At 43.9% G+C, this 26,675-nt stretch overlaps 1 protein-coding gene across 1 annotated transcript in view; it reads right to left on the bottom strand.

Annotated features, from left to right (window-relative positions):
* Nucleotides 1-368: 368 nt before the first annotated feature.
* The window catches only part of LOC143764292 (indolethylamine N-methyltransferase-like), a 99,548-nt gene continuing 73,241 nt past the window's right edge, over nt 369-26,675 (bottom strand). Inside the window, exons 2-3 of the mRNA XM_077249723.1 lie at nt 12,230-12,437; nt 369-1,046 (exon numbers count right to left, since the gene is read on the bottom strand). Coding sequence (XP_077105838.1) covers nt 623-1,046; nt 12,230-12,437 — 632 coding nt within the window. The 3' untranslated portion in view covers nt 369-622. The remainder of the gene's footprint in view (nt 1,047-12,229; nt 12,438-26,675) is intronic.

Genomic DNA, 26,675 nt, shown 5'->3' on the forward strand with positions numbered 1-26,675 from the left:
AGATCCATCTCACCACAGAGCATTCATCCATCAAGTCACCATGGCCTGGGATTAAGCTGAAGGCCATTAAATAAAATAGGAATGGTTATTATTGATGAACATCACATCCCTTTTAGAACTTATACCTTGGAGGTCTCTAATTTTCAAATTCATGATCCAGTAGGTTTTCAGGGTAAAAAGGAAATATTTATATAAAAGTTAATTGGAACAAGATGCTGATTAAAAGCAGATATCTGTCAAAAATCAATTTGATCTGATTTGATTTTTGCTTCTGCTTGCTCATAAATATTTTTTCTCAAAACTTAGAGGAAGTAAGTGTGTAAAGTTTTGTCTTAGTAAAGGACACAAGTAGGAAAATCGGACACCTGTCTTCTTATAATGACTTTATTGTGTGCATTTATAGTAATCAAGATCCAACTCCATGGTGGAAGACATGAGTGTGAATGGATATTCTTCAGTATTTCCCCCAGGGACACATTGTGCACAATGCATTTTATAATAAATAAAGAACAATTATATTTTTATACATTTGAATCATGCACTAGACTCAAATTAAGGATTTTTATAGGATTTAAGCTCTACATAAAACATTTGACATGGCAACTCATCTCGTGTCATAGACCTACATCTCTTTGTGAGCTGCAATGAATAACATGCCCTTATAATCATTGTGGTCATTCATAACTGTTCTCTTTTTAACCTCACAGCGGTCAATGATTAAACCTTCTCCAACTAGAGCTTTCCTGGCAAAATCCTCATCATAATTGAAACAATGGAACTTATGTTTTCCAATTGTGTAAAATGTCATCTCTAAGCTACCGAACATTATGATGTGTCCTCCAGGTTTCAGCAACTTTAAGAACTTCCTGAGATATCTAATGTAATCATCTTTATCTTTGCAGATCATATCCAGAAGCCAAGCACTGATGATACAATTTGCTGGTGGTAAGACGATCGGATCCATAATATTTTCTTTCTCAAGGTCACATTTCACAATATGTTGAAGGGCTGATCGCACTTTTCCTTCTTTGTCCTGGAACTGATCACTGAAATAAATGAGAAAAATTGTGAAAATTATGGTCCCCCAGTCAATACTGAATAAGACGGATTTATAGCTCAGTGGTTAGCACTGGATCATTGACTTCCAGTTGAGGAAATACTTGAATCCTCCATGACTATTATATATTGCTTGAATATAATTGTTTCCTTCCCTTCAAATGCTTAAATCTGCAGGACTCCATTCACCTATATGAGGCCATATATAGTGTCTTATCGTTCTCTGTTAATGTATTATATGCTGGCAAAAATGTTTACAAAATAGAAAAGTGCAGCAAATAGCGTTTTCCTGTACAGAGAGCCACTGCAAAAAAAGTATACCATTAAATGGTCTGTGAAGGATGTGGGATATTCCATTTTGGATATTTTGGATTTATTAATTCTGGCCCCATAGATTATCCAGAGATCTCCCTTGCACAGCAGGGGTGTGGCCCCCACCCTTGGGACAAGTACCCAATTTCCAGAAGGACATAACTTTGCGATTTGGCCAGAGAATTAGAGGCCATGTGTTAGTGTACCTTCACACATAACGATTTCGTTAACAATATCGTTGCAACGTCACGATTTTTGGTGACGTAGCAACGATCCCGCTAACGATCTCGTTATGTGTGACAGCGACCAACGATCAGGCCCCTGCTGGGAGATCGTTGGTCGTAGGGAATGATCAGGACTAGGGTTGAGCGAAACGGGTCGTTCATTTTCATAAGTCGCCGACTTTTGGCAAAGTCGGCGTCTCATGAAACCCGATCCGATCCCAGTGTGGGTCGGCCACGTGGAACGCGAACTTGGCGCCAAAGTCGCGTTTCGAATGACGCCTTCCCCGCCATTTTTTTGAGCCAATTAATTGTGGGCAGCGTGATGACATAGGTTCCGGCTCCTGCGGCATCATAGTGCTATGTTACGTTTTCGGACGTAGTAATTTCCGGAGTCAAAAAATAACATATGCCTTGCACGGAGGAGAGAGAGAGAGAGAGAGAGAGAGAGAGAGAGAGAGAGAGAGAGAGAGAGAGAGAGAGAGAGAGAGAATAAAAAAAATAATTTCATTGACATACATTGGGTTTCGTGTTCCGGGTCCGGAACCCGACTTTACAGTAGAATCGGCCGATTCCATACGATCCGACATCCGAGAAGGTCGGGTTTCACAAAACCCACCTCGATCCTAAAAAAGCTAAGGTCGCTCAACCCTAATCAGGACCTTTATTTGGTCGCTGATCACCCGCTGTCATCGGTGGATTGGCGTGTGTGACGCCGATCCAGCGATGTGTTCACTTGTAACCAGGGTAAACATCGGATTACTAAGCGCAGGGCCGCGCTTAGTAACCCGATATTTACCCTGGTTACCATTGTAAAAGTTTAAAAAAAAAACAGTACATACTCACATTCCGAGGTCTGTCACATCCCCCGCCGTCAGCTTCCCGCACTGACTGTCAGCACCGGCCGTAAAGCAGAGCACAGCGATGACGTCACCGCTGTGCTCTACTTTACGGCTGGCGCTGACAAAGTCAGTGCAGGAAGCTGACGGCGGGGGATGTGACAGACCTCAGAATGTGAGTATGTAGTGTTTTTTTTTTAACTTTTACAATGGTAACCAGGGTAAATATCGGGTTACTAAGCACGGCCCTGCACTTAGTAACCCGATGTTTACCCTGGTTACCCGGGGACTTCGGCATCGTTGAAGACAGTTTCAATGATGCCGAAGTCGTTCCCCTGATCGTTTGTCACTGGAGAGAGCTGTCTGTGTGACAGCTCCCCAGCGACCACACAACGACTTACCAACAATCACAGCCAGGTCGTATCGCTGGTCGTGATCATTGGTAAGTCGTTTAGTGTAACGGTACCTTTAATGAAGGCAAGGAGGAGCAGAGCTGAGACCCCCTGTGGTCTTTTGTGCAAGGCAGCCAGCATCAATTATCTATCAATGGAAACTGTAGACCGAGCGTCACCGACATTTAGAGATGAGTTATTAGAGTACCGTGCATCTCAGGGTTAAGTCCCATGTGCCACCAGAACCCTGGGAGCCCTCCGCACACACCCCTGCATCTCATATTTCTCTAGCTGTCCCAGATACCAAGCTATTGAGACTGGCCCTCCAGAACCTCTTTGTCAACCTAAGTTTGGACTCTCCGTATCGGTCCAGAACCAATGAACCCATTGAGATGTCAGTCGTCCCGCTTGGACCCCTCTTGGAAGTTATGACCCATCCTTGATATTGGGAATTATTTCAGCTAGGAGGTCAAGCGAGGACAATTCAGTACAACTCAGAAGGGCGGTGGTAAATATGGGAGGGGGCGAGCTAGGGGTTAAAAGCTAGCTGCGCACCTTTTGTCTTTGTCATTATTATGCCATAGAAGCCACATCACGTCATGCGTGGAGACGGACCAGAAACTAAGAAGGTACCTGTGGATACGAGACCTTTCCTCCATTTACAAGTTAGAAGAAACGGTAATGTGACACACAGCTAACCGCTATCCCCAACCTGTACCCTACCTTTATCTGTACTTCTGGCTGTAATATCTGACAAAACTTTATTTCTTGAGCACCATAATCATTAGATAGGGCTCAAGAACTCTTTAAGAAGTGATCACAGCCCATTATTTATTTTAAAACTATATTAGTTTTTATTAATTTATCACATAAAGTATTACAAACAGATTTTTCAAAAAAAGGTCACTGGAAAAACAGAGGTCCACAGATGGCATAAAATTTAGCAGATTAATTTACTCAAACTTGTTAAAAATAGCAGATAGAAAATGTAGCAAAAATTTGGTTGGAGATAAAATGCTCAGTACTTATCAGTCCATTTCATGAAATATCAGAATTTACCACTGAATAGTGCTATAATATCTACCACATTAATTTAAAATTATGGAAAATCTAAATTTTCATTATTTATTTACTGCCAGGATAAAGTGCTTAGTGCATTTCAGTGCTTTTCATGAAATATCAAAATTTGCACTAGATGGTGCTATAACATCTGCCACGTCAATCTAAAGTTTACAAAAAATCTATATTTTCATTATTTATTTGCTGCCATAAAGAGGCACATGGAAAGGACAAGATCATTACCAAATAGCAACAAAGTACTATTTTAGATTGTTTCTATATTCAAAATATTAGAGACTGTATATGGTTTATAGTATCTAGTTCCCTAAAGGGTATACAGCTGTCTCCATACACAACAGTCCTAACTTGTGCGTCCCGACATGCAGGGAAAGAAAATATGTTTTGAATTTATAATCAATTTGTTACCTGAATGTCTTAGGCCGGGGTCACACATGCGAGTTTTACGGACGTAAGAGCGCAGAAACTACGTCCGTAAAACTCGCATAACATAAGGCACAATTATTCTCAATGGGGCTGCTCCTATTAGCCGTATATTACGGTTCAGTATTATACGGCTTTCTACGGCCGTACAAAATCGCAGCATGCTGCGTTTGTCAGCGTATTGCGCAAAAAAATCGCCAATGAAAGACTATGGGGGCGAGAAAAATACGGATTCCACATGGACCAGCAGTGTGACTTGCGAGAAATACGCAGCGGTGTTATTGAAAAGTCGGTAATTCAATTGCCGGCTTTTCATTTCTCCTGCACAAACCCGACAGGATATGAGACATGGTTTACATACAGTAAACCATCTCATATCCCCTTTTTTTTTGCATATTCCACACTACTAATGTTAGTAGTGTGTATGTGCAAAATTTCAGCGCTGTAGCTGCTAAAATAAAGGGTTAAATGGCGGACAAAATTGGCGTGGGCTCCCGCGCAATTTTCTCCGCCAGAGTGGTAAAGCCAGTGACTGAGGGCAGATATTAATAGCCAGGAGAGGGTCCATGGTTATTGGCCCCCCCGTGGCTAAAAACATCTGCCCCCAGCCACCCCAGAAAAGGCACATCTGGAAGATGCGCCTATTCTGGCACTTGGCCACTCTCTTCCCACTCCCTGTAGCGGTGGGATATGGGGTAATGAAGGGTTAATGCCACCTTGCTATTGTAAGGTGACATTAAGCCAGATTAATAATGGAGAGGCGTCAATTATGACACCTATCCATTATTAATCCAATTGTTTGAAAGGGTTAAAAAACACACACACATGATTTAAAAGTATTTTAATGAAATAAACACAGCGGTTGTTGTAATAATTTATTGCTCTCTCAATCCATTTCCAGGCCCTCGCTTGGCAAAATAATAAACGCACAAGATACATACCTTCTGATGTCAGATCACGTCCCACGATGTAATCCATCTGAAGGGGTTAACTAATATTACAGGCACGAGCTGCGATAAACCACTCGCTCGTGTCTGTAATCCCCCGGCGAATGAATGAAATGTAGGTCATTGACCTACATTTCCTTCAGTCGCGGTGATGCGCCCCCTGGTGGATGTCCTCATATGACCTGGAGCATGGGAAAAAGTTCCCAGGTTGCAGTTCATGAGAACATCCACCAGAGGGCGCCTCACCGCGACTCAATGTAAGTACAGATCCAGCTTTCCTTTCAGCACCCGGGGGACACGGAGACACGAGCGAGTGGTTTATCGCAGCTCGTGCCTGTAATATTAATTAACCCCTTCAGATGGATTACTTCGTGGGACGTGACGGTTCACCAGAAGGTATGTATCTTGTGGGTTTATTATTTTGCCAAGTGAGGGCCTGGAAATGGATTGAGAGAGCAATAAATTATTAAAACAACCGCTGTGTTTATTTCATTAAAATACTTTTAAATCATGTGTGTGTGTTTTTTAACCCTTACAAACAATTGGATTAATAATGGATAGGTGACATAATTGACGCCTCTCCATTATTAATCTGGCTTAATGTCACCTTACAATAGCAAAGTGGCATTAACCCTTCATTACCCCATATCCCACCGCTACACGGGAGTGGGAAGAGAGTGGCCAAGTGCCAGAACAGGCGCATCTTCCAGATGTGCCTTTTCTGGGGTGGCTGGGGGCAGATGTTTGTAGCCAGGGGGGGCCAATAACCATGGACCCTCTCCTGGCTATTAATATCTGCCCTCAGTCACTGGCTTTACCACTCTGGCGGAGAAAATTGCGCGGGAGCCCACGCCAATTTTTTCCGCCATTTAACCCTTTATTTTAGCAGCTACAGCGCTGAAATTTTGCACATACACACTACTAACATTAGTAGTGTGGAATATGCAAAAAAAAGGGGATATGAGATGGTTTACTGTATGTAAACCATGTCTCATATCCTGTCGGGTTTGTGCAGGAGAAATGAAAAGCCGGCAATTGAATTACCGACTTTTCACAGATATCGCGCTGAATGAAATCTAAATACAGAATATATATATATGTGTCTCAATGACATATATATATATATATATATATATATATACTGTATATATGTTTTCCCTAACATTTGAGCACATAAATCCATTAGATGTCGGTTTTGCAAGCCTGCGCGAAAATCTCGCAGTACGGATGCCATACGGATTACATACGGAGGATGCCATGCGCAAAATACGCTGAAACACCCTGACTACGGATCAATATTTTGGGAACATTTCTCCGTATTACGGCCGTAGTACGGACGTATAATACGTGGCGTATTGTCTTACGCCAAGTGTGACTCCAGCCTTATTTGTCCGATACATGTGCCACTGTCAACGTCCCGGACCTCACGCCCTGATGCACGCGTTTCGCCGCCCTGCTTCTTCGGGGGGCGTGTCTAATATTTTGAACAAAGAAACAATCTAAAATAGTACTTTGTTGCTATTTGGTAATGATCCTGTCCTTGAAAAGCACTGATATGCACTAAGCACTTTATTCTGGCAGTAAATAAATAATGACAATCTAGATTTTCCATAATTTTAAATTGATGTTGTAGATATTATAGCACTATTCAGTGGTAAATTCTGATATTTCATGAAATGGACTGATAAGCACTGAGCACTTTATCTCCAACCAAATTTTTGCTACATTTTCCATCTGCCATTTTTAACAAGTTTGAGTAAATTAATCTGCTAAATTTTATGCCATCTGTGGACCTCTGTTTTTCCAGTGACCTATTTTGAAAAATCTGTTTGTAATACTTTATATTGATAAATTAATATAAACTAATATAATTTTAAAATAAATAATGGATTGTGATCGCTTCTTAAAGATTTCTTGAGCCCTATCTAATGATTATGGTGCTCAAGAAATAAGGTTTTGTCAGTGAGTATTCAAAGAAGTGTTGCCCGAAATTTATGGGCCTTTTTGATATTTAGTGGATTTTTTGTTTTTGATCTGGCTGTAATATCTGTATATTATTCTGCATATATTTGTAGTATCTAGTGCACCTTTTGGCAATTAAAATATCAAATATTTTGGGCTGCTCTTTTATCTCAAAACCTGATTTCCCACGTCCAGGAGTCTGGCTAGTACTTTCACGCTACCTGGGGTTGGTTTCTGACCCGATATAAGCTTGATAACGGACCGGGCTAATATCTAACCAGGAATTGGTGGCAGCATGCCATTCTGGTGTTATTGGGGGAGCATGGTAGTGATGTGATAAGCTATGGCCTAGATAAACCAAGCCGTTGCTAACTCTTGGGGATTATGACGGATAACAGCTAGAAGAGTATGTCCCAATAATTTAAAACATAACCTTTACTTAGATATTAAAATAAAACAAACAATGTACAACAAACTAATAAAGTGCTCACGCCGAAAACTGTGCTCGAGATAAAAAACTGGTTTGGTCTCACCAATTGTGGACGAAGGATCCCACACATGGATAAATAGGGTAATCCTAGGGAGGGTCCAAACTGTAGGGTGATAGAAGGGGACAGGGACCTGTCTCTAATCCCCTGTCGTGCCCCAGCAAAAACTCCTGTCCTTACAAGGACAGGCCCAAGTATGCCCTACTATGGACACCCCCCACCAAATATGATGTAGTTAACGCCTCCCTACGCGTTTCTTCACCAATAATGGAGATTCATCAGGGGAGTCTTTTTCGTGGCCAAACAGGCCTAGACGTCAATTCAGAGGTCCATGAATCAAGTCCACTTAAGCATCCAAACACATGAGGTATACGCAGTGGCTGTATATCATCCTAGCGGTAGGCAGTCTCATATGGCAATCCACCCTGGTAAGTGAGTCAGCTGACTCACTTACCAGGGTGGATTGCCACATGAGACTGCCTACCGCTAGGATGATATACAGCCACTGCGTATACCTCATGTGTTTGGATGCTTAAGTGGACTTGATTCATGGACCTCTGAATTGACGTCTAGGCCTGTTTGGCCACGAAAATGACTCCCCTGATGAATCTCCATTATTGGTGAAGAAACGCGTAGGGAGGCGTTAACTACATCATATTTGGTGGGGGTGTCCATAGTAGGGCATACTTGGGCCTGTCCTTGTAAGGACAGGAGTTTTTGCTGGGGCACGACAGGGGATTAGAGACAGGTCCCTGTCCCCTTCTATCACCCTACAGTTTGGACCCTCCCTAGGAATACCCTATTTATCCATGTGGGGATCATTCGTCCACAATTGGTGAGACCAAACCAGTTTTTTATCTCGAGCACAGTTTTCGGCGTGAGCACTTTATTAGTTTGTTGTACATTGTTTGTTTTATTTTAATATCTAAGTAAAGGTTATGTTTTAAATTATTGGGACATACTCTTCTAGCTGTTATCCGAGCATGGTAGTGACAGATCGGAGGTTTATATATATATTCCCGGTCTGGGACTGGTGATATACCACCCTCACTGCAGAATGCCAGTGTTAGGGTTGGTGGATTGTACTAAATAAAATAAATAATAAAGTGCAATCTCAACCCAGGGTCCAGCGTGCAGAGATGTAAAACTGCTGCTAGTGAGCAATGTCGGAACTAAACGGAGAGTAAAACACCTTGAACACACAGTGTTAAACACCACACTGTTTGAACAGGACCAAAAGTACTCAGCTCAGTTACTTTACAGAGTTTTACTGCTAAAAGTAAATCAGGTACTAAACCCTGTTAAACGTCACAGGGAAAATATGCTTAGCTCAGGAAAATAACTCATATGATGCTAGGTGCAAGACCCTGATGCTGTCCCAGAGAAGTATAGCCTGAGCGTTGGACTTGCTCTGCAAGTCGACCGTGCTAACTGCACATGTGAAGGAGACAGACGCTAAGTCAAGGGGAGTTACCAGTCCTAACCCTACCTGCTTGCGTAAACACTCTCTGAGGAAGAAACGTACAGCAAAAAGGTTGAACTTGCTCTGCAACTCAACCACGTGAAGAAGACAGACGCTAAGCCAAGGGTACACCACACCCAATGAACAAGAGTAATACTAGCGCATCCGTGTGTGCCGCTGAGAGCCTTTTAAACCCTAGGCTGCACCCCAAACACTCACGCCCAGTCGGCCGTGTCATCGCACTCAGGCCAATCCAGAGCTGCCACATCACCAGAGCAGATAATATCTGGGCACCAATGAAAAGATGCCACACCACGGACATGCTCTGTAAGGTGATTTCTGGACTTAGACTCCAGAGCGGAAGGCTGCACCTGACTATCCCTAGTTACAATAGACTTAGCTGAATTGCCAGCAATAACCAGAGGTATATACCCAGCCTAAGCAAGGCGCTGGGACCGATGTCTGTGCTGAGAAGCAATCCCAATGGCGAGACCAGAATGGGAGACCACAGCACCAGACAATGCTTGGGATCTATCCAGGGCAGCAGAAGAATCCTGGCACCCAGCAGTCCCAATAACCAGTACATGACAGGGCAGCCTGGTTGCGATTGTAAAATAAGGTAGACAAAAGATACACAAAATTACACTAAGACCGCAGTCATAGCATTTGTTATAAGAATAGTGCAGTGCGCCAACTAGCACTATGGAAAATGATGAAAAGGACCACTTAAGGTGATGTATACACTCCAGTATATTTAGACTTATGCAAAAATGTTATCCTTACATGTATTGCACTTGCTCCAGATTTCCCATTAAAAATTTGCTATGGTTCAATATGTAAAAAACTTTAGCTGTGGCTCGCACAAGTTTCCTACACATGGAACTGAGGGTGAAACATCCAAATAAACTCCATTCGATGAAGGACTAAGTATTGCTAATTACATGTGGGCTTAATTGTTGTTTGGCAATGTCAATTGCCGCCCTGAAATGTCTTTAAGCAAAGACTTATTATTCCCACGTCTGCTAATATAGGTACCGTATTTTCCGGCGTATAAGACAACTTTTTAACCCCTCAAAATCTTCTTAAAAGTCGGGGGTCGTCTTATACGCCGGGTACAGACAAATGTGCATATGGTGTGTAGGGGGGAGTGGTCCCGATGACGAAGAGAGGGGGCATCTCACAGGAAAGTGTGAGTGGAGTAGCCCCCTGTTACCTCATTGCGGCAGCATGGGGGTCTCTGTGCTGGGGAGCGGCGGCTCCTCATTGCGGTAGCATAGGGTTTCTGTGCTGGTAGCGGCAGCTCCTCTTCATGCCGTGGGGGCTCTGTGCTGTGGGGCGGTGCATCTCCTTGCAGCGTCGGGGCTCCTCCGGCATCTCCTCAAGGCCCGGAGGCACTGGCAGCTCCATTGCTGCGATGCGGTGGCCTCCAGGAAAATGGCCGCTGGGGGCGGCGCATGCTCAGATTCAGATCTCGTCCCGTCACATGATCGGAGGTCGGCGATGCTTCAGAATAGAGTAACCATAGAGGTCCTTGAGACCTCTATGGTTACTGATCCCCGGCAGCTGTGAGCGCCACCCTGTGGTCGGCGCTCACGGCACACCTGATTTTCTGCTACATAGCAGCGAACAGCAGATCGCTGCTATGAAGTAGAGGCGATCGCGTTGTGCCTGCTTCTAGCCTCCCATGGAGGCTATTGAAGTATGGCAAAAGTAAAAAAAAAGTAAAAAAAAAGTGAAAAAAAATAAATAAATAAAAGTTTAAATCACCCCCTTTCGCCCCAATCAAAATAAATCAATAAAAAAAAATCAAACCTACACATATTTGGTATCGCCGCTTTCAGAATCACCCGATCTATCAATAAAAAAAGCATTAACCTGATCGCTAAATGGCGTAGTGAGAAAAAAATTTGTAACGCCAGAATTACGTTTTTTTGGTCGCCGCGACATTGCATTAAAATGCAATAACAGGCGATCAAAAGAACGTATCTGCACCAAAATGCTATCATTAAAAATGTCAGCTTGGCACGCAAAAAATAAGCCCCAACCGACCCCAGATCATGAAAAATGGAGACGCTACGAGTATTGGAAAATGGCGCAATTTTTTTTTTTTTGCAAATTTTGGAATTTTTTTTCACCACTTAGGTAAAAAATAACCTAGTCATGTTAGGTGTCTATGAACTCGTACTGACCTGGAGAATCATAATCGCTGGCCAGTTTTAGCATTTAGTGAACCTAGCAAAAAAGCCAACCAAAGAACAAGTGTGGGACTGCACTTTTTTTGCAATTTCACTGCACTTGGAAATTGAATTTTTTTCCCATTTTCTAGTACACAACATGCTAAAACCAATGATGTCGTTCAAAAGTACAATTCGTCCCGCAAAAAATAAGCCCTTACATGACCAAATTGACGGAAAAATAAAAAACTTATGGCTCTGGGAAGGAGGGGAGTGAAAAACGAACACGGAAAAATGGAAAATCCCAAGGTCATGAAGGGGTTAAGAAGCTGTAGCTGCTTGCTGAAATCCACACCTGTGTAAGTTGAAGACTCCAGTGAATTCAGTATGCAGGTAAACTTGAATAACCCAGTGTCACGCGACTTCATGATTGTTGTAAGGAAAACTGAATGTATCAATTCCTACTCATTTTAGAAGCAAACGGCTTCCTTCATGATGCCTGATGACAGAAGCCGTTTACTTCACACCACACCAAAAGTTTTTAACATATTGAACCATGGCGAAATTTGTAGGGAAATCTGGGGCAAGTGCAATAATGATGTAAGGATGAAAGATTTTACATAAATCTAAATAAATGGGAGTGTACACATCACCTCAAGTGGTCCTTTTCATAAATTCCCATAGCACTAGTTGGTGTACTACTATTGCAATACATTTTCTTTTTTGCAAACTGTGGAATTGGCTATTCAATCAGCAGCTGGGGAAATTAAGGATATTTAGTGCCATGGTATGCTCATTATTATTACACAGTCATATCATTTGTACTGTAGAAACAATGACAGTGGAATTCCCACAATTTTTGGACAAATGCTTAACCTGCTTCCTTCTATGTCAGCATGAAGTTGTGTGGCATGGTTCCAATCAAACGCTCCTGTACGTGAGTCCACCCATCTTTTCATCTCCATGATGCATCTGTCTCTCATCTTCAGCACTATGATGTGCTTGAAAAAGTCACAAGCTGCAAAAAGATGATGAACCATGGAACCAGGACTGAGGTCAATCAAGATATCGCCTTGAACATGACCTGAAAAGAAAATTCAAATATTGAAATATTTATACATTGAGATGAAAAGGTCACAATATCAGTTACGAATATCTAAATATACAACTTTTACTGTAAACTACAGGTGGATTAAACATTTATTTATTTTTTTATGTCTTGTGATATTCATTGACCTTTTTGCAACAAACTCTTCAAGTTGGAGACAGGGCTGTAGAGTCAGTAAGTCAAACCTCCGACTCATCAATTTCCATGACACCTACTCCGACTCCCTCATACGTGGCTCATGTTTAAGTTTCAGTGATAGATTTACTGTAGTAAAATGGTAACATCAGGCTTTTAATCATTATTATGATACAATAATCAAGCCTTGTAGATAGAATATAAAATATATTTATTGGAATACAACTTTAGAACAAAAAACTTTTTCATGTTTACAATTTATTATACACTATGCAGTACGTGGAAAAAACAGTTTTCAACAAAAACGTTCTGAATAACATTTGTGCAGTCCACGAATTTGTTCTGAGAAATAGTATCGCCTCCACCAGATCCTCCTTCATAGATGACCTCAAATCTGACCTAATTATTTTAAGGCTAGAGAACAACCTCTCTACACTAACTTTGGTTGGTGGCAAAGCAGTAACAACATGGGCAACATCTCTAACAATTTCAGGGTATAAAGGAATTGCCTCGTGCACAGTCAGTTTTGATGAACGATTATACTCTTTTACTTCTTTGAGAGCAAGTGAAAAATTATGCTGAAATATGATCAATCGGTTTTCTATGGGAGTGGAATCTTTTTCCCTGTGGCAACACTTTGCCTGCTCCATGTCATCCAAATACTTTTCAAAATCAAACTCCTCATCTGATGAGGATGAAGAAACGGCAGCAGCAGCACTGGCAGGACTCGAGTCCTCTTGCTCTTTGTCATCCTGTAGCCTACTCATCCTAACTGCTACCTCAATCAGAGCTTCTTTTCCTTTAGTAAGCTGTTGATCATCCAGCAATATATGATGACTCGGGTCCACATAAACAACTTCCAGAAGAATTTCATTTTTAATAGCAGTGTCTCTCTCCATTTCATTGAAGCAGCAATGCCATCTGCAATTAAACCTCCTCTTTGGGACAGGCAAAATAACAAGTTCTTCCTCTCCTTTATAAAAATGCCAGGAGTTAAATCCTCTGCTTGTAACTTTTTAGTCACTGTAAATGGGTGATGAAGCAATTCCTTTATATTCAGCCACCTGTGTCTGTTGACCTTCATGTAGTGTTACCTGAGGGTTGGCCATATCTACAAGGAAGGGTTTCAGCTCAAGCAGTCGATCAATCATTAAATAGGTGCTGCCCCACCGAGTGGCTTGATCCACAATTGCCCCTTTTCCAACACGTCTCTTCCAGATGGAATCAATTTTAGGGGTTCTGGCAGCAATAAACAACTTCCTCACTTTGCTAATCAGAGTTCCAGCATGTCCATCTTGTAGTCTATCTCTTATTGCCAGCTTCAGCCTGTGCACAACACAGCCCTTGTGATGAAAAGGAAAGAGGTGTGAAGCAGCTTCAACAAGATCATCTAATTGTTAAGAATCATTTTGCTGTTCTTCTGTAGTATTATCTGTTTCCTCCTCTGTTATGGGAACAGGACTGTGGCCTTACATCTCCAACATACTGAATGTGAAATGTTCTTCTAGCTGCTGCTCACCTTCATTATTCTCATTCATCAGCTTCATTGTACTTAATATGTTTGAAGCATTATCAGTTACAATAGCAAGAACCTGTTCTTTTTATAGTTCATAATCTTGCAAAACTTTTTCCACTAAGGTCTGGAGAAACTGTCTGCTGTGATGAGCCTCAGTATCTTTTACTGTCAGCGTCTTAGTATCAATTTTTTCACTGTCACAAACATATCAAATGTTGATAGCAAAATAGTTCAATCAGAGACGCGTGCAGGTACCCATTTTAAGAAACACAAAGCATCTCTTGAGAGTAGCGTTGAGCGAAACGGATCGGTCATTTTCATAAATCGCCTACTTTTAGGCAAAGTCGGGTTTCATGAAACCCGAACCGATCCTAGTGTGGGATCGGCCATGCGGTCGGCGATCAGAGCGCCAAAGTCGTGTTTCGTATGATGCTGTTACTGCCGTTTTTCATCCAATGAAGGAGGACGCAGAGTGTGGGCAGCATGATGACATAGGTCTCTGTCCCCACCATCTTAGACAAGGGCATGGCAGTGATTGGCTTGCTGTCTGCTGTTGTGGATTCTGTTTGTGGGCTCCCTCTGGTGGTTACTGCTGGTACTGGGTGACTTTGGTGGGTTGCGGCCTTTGGTTTCCACCTGTCCATCAGAGGCTGGGTGTTTCCTATTTTACCTGGCCTTTCTTTCATTCCCTTGCTGGCTATCAATGTATTCAGATGTGCTCTGTTTGGTTCCTGCCTACCTGCTCCCAGATCTTTCAGGATAAGCTAAGTGCTGATTTTCAGTTGTTTGGTTTTTTGTCCAGCTTGCTTATTATGTCTCTATGCTAGCTGGTAGCTCTAGTGGACTGAGGTTCTCCCCATGTGCCATGAGTTGGCACATGGGTTCTTGTAATCTCAGGATGGTTTTTTGATTAGGGTTTTTTGCTGACCGCTCAGTCCCCTTTTGTATCGTTCTGCTTTCTAGTTTACAGCGGGCCTCAATTTGCTAAATCTATATATATCATCTCTATGTGTGTGCCTTCCTCTCATTTCACCGTCAATACATGTGAGGGGGCAACTATATCTTTTGGGGTTCATTCCTCTGGAGGCAAGTGAGGTCTTTATTTTCTCTGCAATACTAGTTAGCTCTTAGGCTGGTGCGTGGCGTCTAGAACCAACGTAGGCACGCTCCCTGGCTATCTCTAGTTGCGTTTGTCAGGTGTAGGGCAGCGGTCAGCCCAGGTTCCATCACCCTAGAGCTCGTCCGTTATTTATTTGTACTTTGCTTGTCCTGTGCTATCCCTAGCCATTGGGGATTCATGACAGTATAGCCGGACTACAAAGTGTTAATTGTTTGGGCTGAAGCAGGAGAAAAAGAAGTGTTTAAGGGAAATTTTTTTTTTTTTTTTTTTTTCCCTTCAGAGTTTTGCTGCCTAGCCCTTAATTGCTGTCTAGCTGCTTCTTACCTCCTCTTAACCCTTGAATGGCTCTGATCTTAGCTGTTTAACATGGATGTCCAGAGTTTGGCTTCCAGCCTGAGTAATCTCGCGGCAAAAGTTCAAAACATACAGGATTTTGTTGTTCACACTCCCATGTCTGAACCTAGAATTCCTATTCCAGAGTTCTTCTCTGGAGATAGATCTACCTTCCTGAATTTCAGGAACAATTGTAAATTGTTTCTTTCTTTAAAATCTCGCTCCTCTGGAGACCCTGCTCAACAGGTCAGGATTGTAATATCTTTCCTGCGGGGCGACCCTCAGAATTGGGCATTTGCATTGGCACCAGGGGATCCTGCATTGCTCAGTGTGGATGCGTTTTTTCTGGCATTGGGATTGCTCTATGAGGAACCCAACCTGGAGATTCAGGCTGAAAAGGCTTTATTAGCCCTCTCTCAGGGGCATGATGAAGCGGAAATATATTGTCAAAAATTTCGGAAATGGTCGGTGCTTACTCAGTGGAATGAGTGCGCCCTGGCTGCAAACTTCAGAAATGGTCTTTCTGAGGCCATTAAGGATATTATGGTGGGGTTCCCTACGCCTACAGGTCTGAATGAGTCTATGGCTATGGCCATTCAGATTGATCGGCGTTTGCGGGAGCGCAAACCCGTGCACCAGTTGGCGGTGTCTTCTGAACAGGCACCTGAGACTATGCAATGTGATAGAATTCAGTCCAGAAGTGAATGGCAAAATTATAGGCGGAAAAATGGATTGTGTTTTTATTGTGGTGATTCAGCTCATGTTATATCAGCATGCTCTAAACGCACAAAAAAGCTTGATAAATCTTTTGCCATTGGTACTCTGCAGCCTAAGTTCATTTTGTCTGTGACTCTGATTTTTTCACTGTCTTCCATTTCCGTTGATGCCTATGTGGATTCGGGCGCTGCCCTGAGTCTTATGGATTGGTCATTTGCTAAACGCTGCGGTTTTAGTCTGGAGCCTCTGGAAGTCCCTATTCCTCTGAAGGGAATTGACTCTACACCATTGGCTATGAATAAACCGCAGTATTGGACACAAGTGACCATGCGCATGACTCCCGTTCATCAGGAGGTGATTCGCTTCCTTGTACTGTATAATTTACATGATGTACTAGTGCTGGGTCTGCCATGGTTACAAACTCATAATCCTGTCCTGGACTGGAAAACAATGTCTGTGTTAAGCTGGGGATGTCAGGGGGTTCATGATGATGCACCTCCGATTTCTATCGCTTCATCTACTCCTTCTGAGATCCCTGAGTTTTTGTCTGACTATAGGGATGTTTTTGAGGAGCCTAAGCTCAATTCGCTCCCTCCTCATAGAGATTGTGACTGTGCTATAGAATTGATTCCTGGCAGTAAGTTCCCTAAGGGTCGTTTATTTAATCTGTCACTGCCAGAGCATACTGCTATGCGGAATTATATTAAGGAGTCCTTGGAAAAGGGACATATTCGTCCATCTTCGTCCCCTCTGGGAGCAGGTTTTTTTTTCGTGGCAAAAAAAGATGGTTCCCTGAGGCCTTGTATAGATTATCGCCTTCTGAATAAGATTACAGTCAAATATCAGTATCCATTGCCATTATTGACTGACTTGTTTGCTCGCATTAAGGGGGCTAGGTGGTTCACTAAGATAGATCTTCGCGGTGCGTATAATCTGGTGCGGATAAAACAAGGTGATGAGTGGAAAACTGCATTTAATAAGCCTGAGGGCCATTTTGAGTATTTGGTAATGCCTTTTGGACTCTCCAATGCTCCGTCAGTCTTTCAGTCCTTTATGCACAATATTTTCCGTGAATATCTGGATAAGTTTATGATTGTGTATTTGGATGATATTTTGGTGTTTTCTGATGACTGGGAGTCTCATGTTCTACAGGTCAGGAAGGTGTTTCAGGTTCTGCGGGCCAATTCTCTGTTTGTGAAGGGCTCAAAGTGTCTCTTCGGAGTCCAGAAGATTTCTTTTTTGGGGTACATTTTTTCTCCTTCTACTATTGAGATGGATCCCGTTAAGGTTCAGGCAATTTGTGACTGGACACAACCTACATCTGTTAAGAAATGCGAAGAAAAAGCACCCGCACTATCCGCTACTGTCAGTGAAGCTCCTACGTGTGCACTGCGGTGCTGCTCAGCTTCTGATCACGGGTGCAATAACCAGGAATAACCGTACTGTCCAATGCAACTTAAGAAGAAATGATGGCTGCACTCACCGATCTCTTGCAGGTAACTTTATTGATATAGCATCTTCACGGCACGGGGGTGTACATGAAAGACCTGTGGGAGCCGAACGACGGCCGTTTCGCACCGACCTGGTGCTTCTACGGGTTCAACGAGTGGACGGAAGTGACGCCTTAAGACAGGTGCAGTTTCCTGACACCTCCCCCTGCGTCACTCCGCCCGCTCCTGGTAACAGGTAAGCATAAAAGGATAAAAACATTTAAAAACAATGATACAAAATAACCCTGGTACAATTATGATAAATACTAATATGACAATTGCCCTTTTCTATATACGTGTGATGGGACCCTACCAAACTACTTCCGACCGCTATCTATTATGTCCTCTTATATTAATCCTACCGGAATCTAATGCTCGCGCTCCTGTAGTATCTGTATTAACGCACTAGTTCTGACTGGAAACTTAGACTATATATATCGCCGCAGTCACGGAGATAATGAGACTATACTAGGCGACACGATGGACCTCATCCTCCTACATTTACCGATGTACTAACCGCAAAGGTAGAGACATTAATTCCTCAGCATGCGGTCCTGTATCCTCAACTGGAAAAATCTCCTAAGGGGTCTTTTGTGAGTATATTAACGCGTTTTTGGTTCTCTAGCGGGGCCACATACACTTATAAAAATATAGATAGATCCACCTTATCATTGAGTCCTGCTGGACCCATAGCTCCCGTACGTATAATCCACGACGCCTCACGCCTCAGCAGTGCATTATTGCGATCCCCCCCTCTTTTTGGTTGCTCGACCACCTCTAATCCAGCGAATGTCAGGACCCCTGCGTCACTATTATGGCTTGCTCGGACATGGTCTATTAACCTTGGTGATCCTTTACCCGTGACTACGGATCTACAGTGTTCCCTAACCCTTACATACAGGCACCTGATCGTCTTGCCAATATAAAACCGCCGGCATGGACACCAAAGGACGTAGACCACATATTTAGTCCGACACGTGATCAAATTTGTACATACATGCTTTGTTGGACCAACTTGCAGCACTCTGTCCGTAATGTGCTGCCCACACAGTGTACAGTGCCCACACCGGTAGTTACCCCGGGGTGCACTGTTTTCCAGCCAATTATGAGGTTTATCCTCCCTCACCTGGTTGTGTACTATAACATCTGATTCTCTTACTTCTTCTATTGGAGATCAAGGGGCCCCTGGCTGCCACTTCTACAAGGTCCCTATCACTTTCTAAGAGGTGCCAATTACTCCGGATCGCCGTCCTTATCTGCCTGTCCATTGGTCCATACTGGAAACAAAAGGTAAACCTCTTACCCATAGTATGCAACTCACCTTTTCTATAGTTCGACTGACCCTCCATCTTTTCGCAAGCGTCTTGCCAGACTCGATCTGGGTACCCTCGATACTTAAGCTTCTCTCCTAATTCGCTAGATTGCCTACAGAAGCCCTCCTGGGTGTTATTGGTCCTCCTTGTTCTCACCAATTGCCCATATGGTAAGCCGCGTTTCGTATGATACGGATGATAACTATCAAAATGCATTAATGCATTTGTGGCTACCGCTTTCCGATACAGTGACGTGGTGATCGCTCCTTCTACTACGTCTATACTGACATCCAGAAAGTCAAGGTGGTGCCCCCCAAAAACTGAGGTAAATGCCATCCCCATATCGTTATTATTAAGTGACATGACAAATTGGGAAAAGGCCTCCTCTGACCCATCCCACACTACAAACATGTCATCAATATAACGCAGAAACATTTTTATATGTTTAAAAAACACGTTCTTGGTGGAGTAAACATACAATTCCTCAAAGTGTCCCAAATACAGATTTGCCAGAGTACAAGCTGCCGGAGTCCCCATGGCGGTACCGACCACCTGCAGGTACCAGAGGTCCAGGAACGTGAAAGCGTTGTGGGTTAGAATAAACTTGAGACTACTGCAAATAAACTCTATAACCCCCTCACTCGTACGCGTGGTCTTCAGAATCTGACGCACTGAGTTCACCCCCTGCTCCTGCGGGATACGTGTGTATAAACTGGTGACGTCAATTGATGCCAGGTAGAAGCCTGGCTGCCACGTGAACTGTTGAATCTGTTTCAAAAAGCCACCTGTGTCTTTAATATACGAGGGAATTTGTACTAATAGCGGTCTCAATAGCCAATCTACATATTTGGATAATGGCTCAGTGAGGGATCCCACACCGGAGACTATAGGTCGTCCGGGTGGGTCCACCTCTGATTTATGAATTTTCGGGACATAGTACCAATGCGGCTTTCTGGGGGACCCCGGCAGCAACCTCTCAGCAGTCCTGGATGACAGTACTCCCGTTTCAACTGCGTGCCTTAACAAAGTACGTAGCTCGTTCGTAAATTTACGAGTGGGGTCGTTAGACAACCTAACATATGTGGTCTCATCCCCTAACTGTCTAAGAGATTCCTTAATGTACCCCTCTTTGGGAATTAGAACTGTTTTGCCCCCCTTGTCGGCCGGGCGAATTACTGTGTCTCTCCACCCCTTGATCTCTTTTAACGCGTTACGTTCCTCGGATGTCAAATTTGATGGGGCTTTTGGATAAATTAGCGCCTCCACGTCCCTTAGCACCTGGGCCTCGAACAAATCTATGACATTCCCTGGTGACACTGGGGGCATATATTTAGAGGGCACTCCTCCCGTAAATGGTGTCGCCGACACTGCGGGATCTATTGAATATTCAGGGGAATCCTCTGTAATACCGGTGATCTCCGGTGTGGGATCCCTCACTGAGCCATTATCCAAATATGTAGATTGGCTATTGAGACCGCTATTAGTACAAATTCCCTCGTATATTAAAGACACAGGTGGCTTTTTGAAACAGATTCAACAGTTCACGTGGCAGCCAGGCTTCTACCTGGCATCAATTGACGTCACCAGTTTATACACACGTATCCCGCAGGAGCAGGGGGTGAACTCAGTGCGTCAGATTCTGAAGACCACGCGTACGAGTGAGGGGGTTATAGAGTTTATTTGCAGTAGTCTCAAGTTTATTCTAACCCACAACGCTTTCACGTTCCTGGACCTCTGGTACCTGCAGGTGGTCGGTACCGCCATGGGGACTCCGGCAGCTTGTACTCTGGCAAATCTGTATTTGGGACACTTTGAGGAATTGTATGTTTACTCCACCAAGAACGTGTTTTTTAAACATATAAAAATGTTTCTGCGTTATATTGATGACATGTTTGTAGTGTGGGATGGGTCAGAGGAGGCCTTTTCCCAATTTGTCATGTCACTTAATAATAACGATATGGGGATGGCATTTACCTCAGTTTTTGGGGGGCACCACCTTGACTTTCTGGATGTCAGTATAGACGTAGTAGAAGGAGCGATCACCACGTCACTGTATCGGAAAGCGGTAGCCACAAATGCATTAATGCATTTTGATAGTTATCATCCGTATCATACGAAACGCGGCTTACCATATGGGCAATTGGTGAGAACAAGGAGGACCAATAACACCCAGGAGGGCTTCTGTAGGCAATCTAGCGAATTAGGAGAGAAGCTTAAGTATCGAGGGTACCCAGATCGAGTCTGGCAAGACGCTTGCGAAAAGATGGAGGGTCAGTCGAACTATAGAAAAGGTGAGTTGCATACTATGGGTAAGAGGTTTACCTTTTGTTTCCAGTATGGACCAATGGACAGGCAGATAAGGACGGCGATCCGGAGTAATTGGCACCTCTTAGAAAGTGATAGGGACCTTGTAGAAGTGGCAGCCAGGGGCCCCTTGATCTCCAATAGAAGAAGTAAGAGAATCAGAGATGTTATAGTACACAACCAGGTGAGGGAGGATAAACCTCATAATTGGCTGGAAAACAGTGCACCCCGGGGTAACTACCGGTGTGGGCACTGTACACTGTGTGGGCAGCACATTACGGACAGAGTGCTGCAAGTTGGTCCAACAAAGCATGTATGTACAAATTTGATCACGTGTCGGACTAAATATGTGGTCTACGTCCTTTGGTGTCCATGCCGGCGGTTTTATATTGGCAAGACGATCAGGTGCCTGTATGTAAGGGTTAGGGAACACTGTAGATCCGTAGTCACGGGTAAAGGATCACCAAGGTTAATAGACCATGTCCGAGCAAGCCATAATAGTGACGCAGGGGTCCTGACATTCGCTGGATTAGAGGTGGTCGAGCAACCAAAAAGAGGGGGGGATCGCAATAATGCACTGCTGAGGCGTGAGGCGTCGTGGATTATACGTACGGGAGCTATGGGTCCAGCAGGACTCAATGATAAGGTGGATCTATCTATATTTTTATAAGTGTATGTGGCCCCGCTAGAGAACCAAAGACGCGTTAATATACTCACAAAAGACCCCTTAGGAGATTTTTCCAGTTGAGGATACAGGACCGCATGCTGAGGAATTAATGTCTCTACCTTTGCGGTTAGTACATCGGTAAATGTAGGAGGATGAGGTCCATCGTGTCGCCTAGTATAGTCTCATTATCTCCGTGACTGCGGCGATATATATAGTCTAAGTTTCCAGTCAGAACTAGTGCGTTAATACAGATACTACAGGAGCGCGAGCATTAGATTCCGGTAGGATTAATATAAGAGGACATAATAGATAGCGGTCGGAAGTAGTTTGGTAGGGTCCCATCACACGTATATAGAAAAGGGCAATTGTCATATTAGTATTTATCATAATTGTACCAGGGTTATTTTGTATCATTGTTTTTAAATGTTTTTATCCTTTTATGCTTACCTGTTACCAGGAGCGGGCGGAGTGACGCAGGGGGAGGTGTCAGGAAACTGCACCTGTCTTAAGGCGTCACTTCCGTCCACTCGTTGAACCCGTAGAAGCACCAGGTCGGTGCGAAACGGCCGTCGTTCGGCTCCCACAGGTCTTTCATGTACACCCCCGTGCCGTGAAGATGCTATATCAATAAAGTTACCTGCAAGAGATCGGTGAGTGCAGCCATCATTTCTTCTTAAGTTGCATTGGACAGTACGGTTATTCCTGGTTATTGCACCCGTGATCAGAAGCTGAGCAGCACCGCAGTGCACACGTAGGAGCTTCACTGACAGTAGCGGATAGTGCGGGTGCTTTTTCTTCGCATATCCATTATAAGGACTCTCTTACCCAGCACGCCGTATCACAGAAACAGCTCAAGTGGAGGCGGATAGTTGACCCCTGATCGAAATACACACTATGGAGTCACAAGCTGCATCAGCGAGCACAGGTTTACAAGCCGGCCGGGTGGGTGTTAATCAATATTTCAGAGACTGTGAGACAGCCGATGAGGTGCAGACGTTAAGCACTAAAGCCCTGGAGTTCAAATTGCTCAATTTATCTGAACGTGAGGTGAAAGTCTTTTGGACTAATAACTCACTGGCCTCATATGTAGAGAGTGGTCGGGTACCACGAGGCTTAAGAGTGTGGAAGGAGATATCGCACTTTTCACAGGACCCGAGCTTCCGTACCAAATGGGAACAGATTATGCTTAAGTGCTCGCAAGATCTGTTGCAACTAGTTCTGACCTCAAATATTCAGAACTATGAGAGTATAGAATCTGACATTGAAAAAACCAAAATCGAATTACAGAAGAGACTAACGGAACAACAGTGGACGCAATTAAACAAAAAGATGGAAATGAAACTTATTCCAATTCAGGCCGAGGTGAAACAACGCAAGCGAGACAAGTTTATGAGGGACAAAAAGGACTTCGATCAGGGAACAGTGTTCACCTGGCAAAAACAGCAGGCAGCTGAAGGTAGAAAGTATACTGACACAGTACGTTATGGGCAGAATAGGAGGCGATATAGGAAACGGTCTCCATATCAAAAGAAGGACTACATCACGACTGAGTCCGACTCAAGCCAGAGCGAAGGGGCAGCGGCCTCAGTCAGCTCAGTGGAAAGCCAAGGTTTGTTGGAGGCACAGGAGACCAGCCTCCCTTTAGGTGGAAGCGGACGCGCCGAGGAGGCCAGAAGAGGAGGCTTTGTGCAAGACCGCAAGCGGAAGCAAGTGTCGTGGAGGCAGAAACATTAAAACAACCCCACGAACAACATGTATTAAACCTGACTGACCACGTATTAAATCATGCGCACCTATCACTATTAGCAAAGGGCCTTAATTTTTGTATTCCAAATGATTTCGATATTGCTGAGTTCAGGGTAGATTTATTCAAGTCGATACGCAAGATTCATCTGTTTAAACATTTTTTGAAAGTCCCAGAAACACAGACTAAATTTGAGGGTGAGAATCCATGCGAAATAGGACCGCTGGGCTTCATGGCGGGTACAAGCTTTGAAGTGTTAGCGGACGTCCGTAAGGACGCAGAATTACTATTGAGTATTACAGAGGATTCCCCTGAATATTCAATAGATCCCGCAGTGTCGGCGACACCATTTACGGGAGGAGTGCCCTCTAAATATATGCCCCCAGTGTCACCAGGGAATGTCATAGATTTGTTCGAGGCCCAGGTGCTAAGGGACGTGGAGGCGCTAATTTATCCAAAAGCCCCATCAAATTTGACATCCGAGGAACGTAACGCGTTAAAAGAGATCAAGGGGTGGAGAGACACAGTAATTCGCCCGGCCGACAAGGGGGGCAAAACAGTTCTAATTCCCAAAGAGGGGTACATTAAGGAATCTCTTAGACAGTTAGGGGATGAGACCACATATGTTAGGTTGTCTAACGACCCCACTCGTAAATTTACGAACGAGCTACGTACTTTGTTAAGGCACGCAGTTGAAACGGGAGTACTGTCATCCAGGACTGCTGAGAGGTTGCTGCCGGGGTCCCCCAGAAAGCCGCATTGGTACTATGTCCCGAAAATTCATAAATCAGAGGTGGACCCACCCGGACGACCTATAGTCTCCGGTGTGGGATCCCTCACTGAGCCATTATCCAAATATGTAGATTGGCTATTGAGACCGCTATTAGTACAAATTCCCTCGTATATTAAAGACACAGGTGGCTTTTTGAAACAGATTCAACAGTTCACGTGGCAGCCAGGCTTCTACCTGGCATCAATTGACGTCACCAGTTTATACACACGTATCCCGCAGGAGCAGGGGGTGAACTCAGTGCGTCAGATTCTGAAGACCACGCGTACGAGTGAGGGGGTTATAGAGTTTATTTGCAGTAGTCTCAAGTTTATTCTAACCCACAACGCTTTCACGTTCCTGGACCTCTGGTACCTGCAGGTGGTCGGTACCGCCATGGGGACTCCGGCAGCTTGTACTCTGGCAAATCTGTATTTGGGACACTTTGAGGAATTGTATGTTTACTCCACCAAGAACGTGTTTTTTAAACATATAAAAATGTTTCTGCGTTATATTGATGACATGTTTGTAGTGTGGGATGGGTCAGAGGAGGCCTTTTCCCAATTTGTCATGTCACTTAATAATAACGATATGGGGATGGCATTTACCTCAGTTTTTGGGGGGCACCACCTTGACTTTCTGGATGTCAGTATAGACGTAGTAGAAGGAGCGATCACCACGTCACTGTATCGGAAAGCGGTAGCCACAAATGCATTAATGCATTTTGATAGTTATCATCCGTATCATACGAAACGCGGCTTACCATATGGGCAATTGGTGAGAACAAGGAGGACCAATAACACCCAGGAGGGCTTCTGTAGGCAATCTAGCGAATTAGGAGAGAAGCTTAAGTATCGAGGGTACCCAGATCGAGTCTGGCAAGACGCTTGCGAAAAGATGGAGGGTCAGTCGAACTATAGAAAAGGTGAGTTGCATACTATGGGTAAGAGGTTTACCTTTTGTTTCCAGTATGGACCAATGGACAGGCAGATAAGGACGGCGATCCGGAGTAATTGGCACCTCTTAGAAAGTGATAGGGACCTTGTAGAAGTGGCAGCCAGGGGCCCCTTGATCTCCAATAGAAGAAGTAAGAGAATCAGAGATGTTATAGTACACAACCAGGTGAGGGAGGATAAACCTCATAATTGGCTGGAAAACAGTGCACCCCGGGGTAACTACCGGTGTGGGCACTGTACACTGTGTGGGCAGCACATTACGGACAGAGTGCTGCAAGTTGGTCCAACAAAGCATGTATGTACAAATTTGATCACGTGTCGGACTAAATATGTGGTCTACGTCCTTTGGTGTCCATGCCGGCGGTTTTATATTGGCAAGACGATCAGGTGCCTGTATGTAAGGGTTAGGGAACACTGTAGATCCGTAGTCACGGGTAAAGGATCACCAAGGTTAATAGACCATGTCCGAGCAAGCCATAATAGTGACGCAGGGGTCCTGACATTCGCTGGATTAGAGGTGGTCGAGCAACCAAAAAGAGGGGGGGATCGCAATAATGCACTGCTGAGGCGTGAGGCGTCGTGGATTATACGTACGGGAGCTATGGGTCCAGCAGGACTCAATGATAAGGTGGATCTATCTATATTTTTATAAGTGTATGTGGCCCCGCTAGAGAACCAAAGACGCGTTAATATACTCACAAAAGACCCCTTAGGAGATTTTTCCAGTTGAGGATACAGGACCGCATGCTGAGGAATTAATGTCTCTACCTTTGCGGTTAGTACATCGGTAAATGTAGGAGGATGAGGTCCATCGTGTCGCCTAGTATAGTCTCATTATCTCCGTGACTGCGGCGATATATATAGTCTAAGTTTCCAGTCAGAACTAGTGCGTTAATACAGATACTACAGGAGCGCGAGCATTAGATTCCGGTAGGATTAATATAAGAGGACATAATAGATAGCGGTCGGAAGTAGTTTGGTAGGGTCCCATCACACGTATATAGAAAAGGGCAATTGTCATATTAGTATTTATCATAATTGTACCAGGGTTATTTTGTATCATTGTTTTTAAATGTTTTTATCCTTTTATGCTTACCTGTTACCAGGAGCGGGCGGAGTGACGCAGGGGGAGGTGTCAGGAAACTGCACC

The sequence above is a fragment of the Ranitomeya variabilis genome, chromosome 4, assembly GCF_051348905.1.
Source record: "Ranitomeya variabilis isolate aRanVar5 chromosome 4, aRanVar5.hap1, whole genome shotgun sequence".
Taxonomy (NCBI): domain Eukaryota; kingdom Metazoa; phylum Chordata; class Amphibia; order Anura; family Dendrobatidae; genus Ranitomeya; species Ranitomeya variabilis.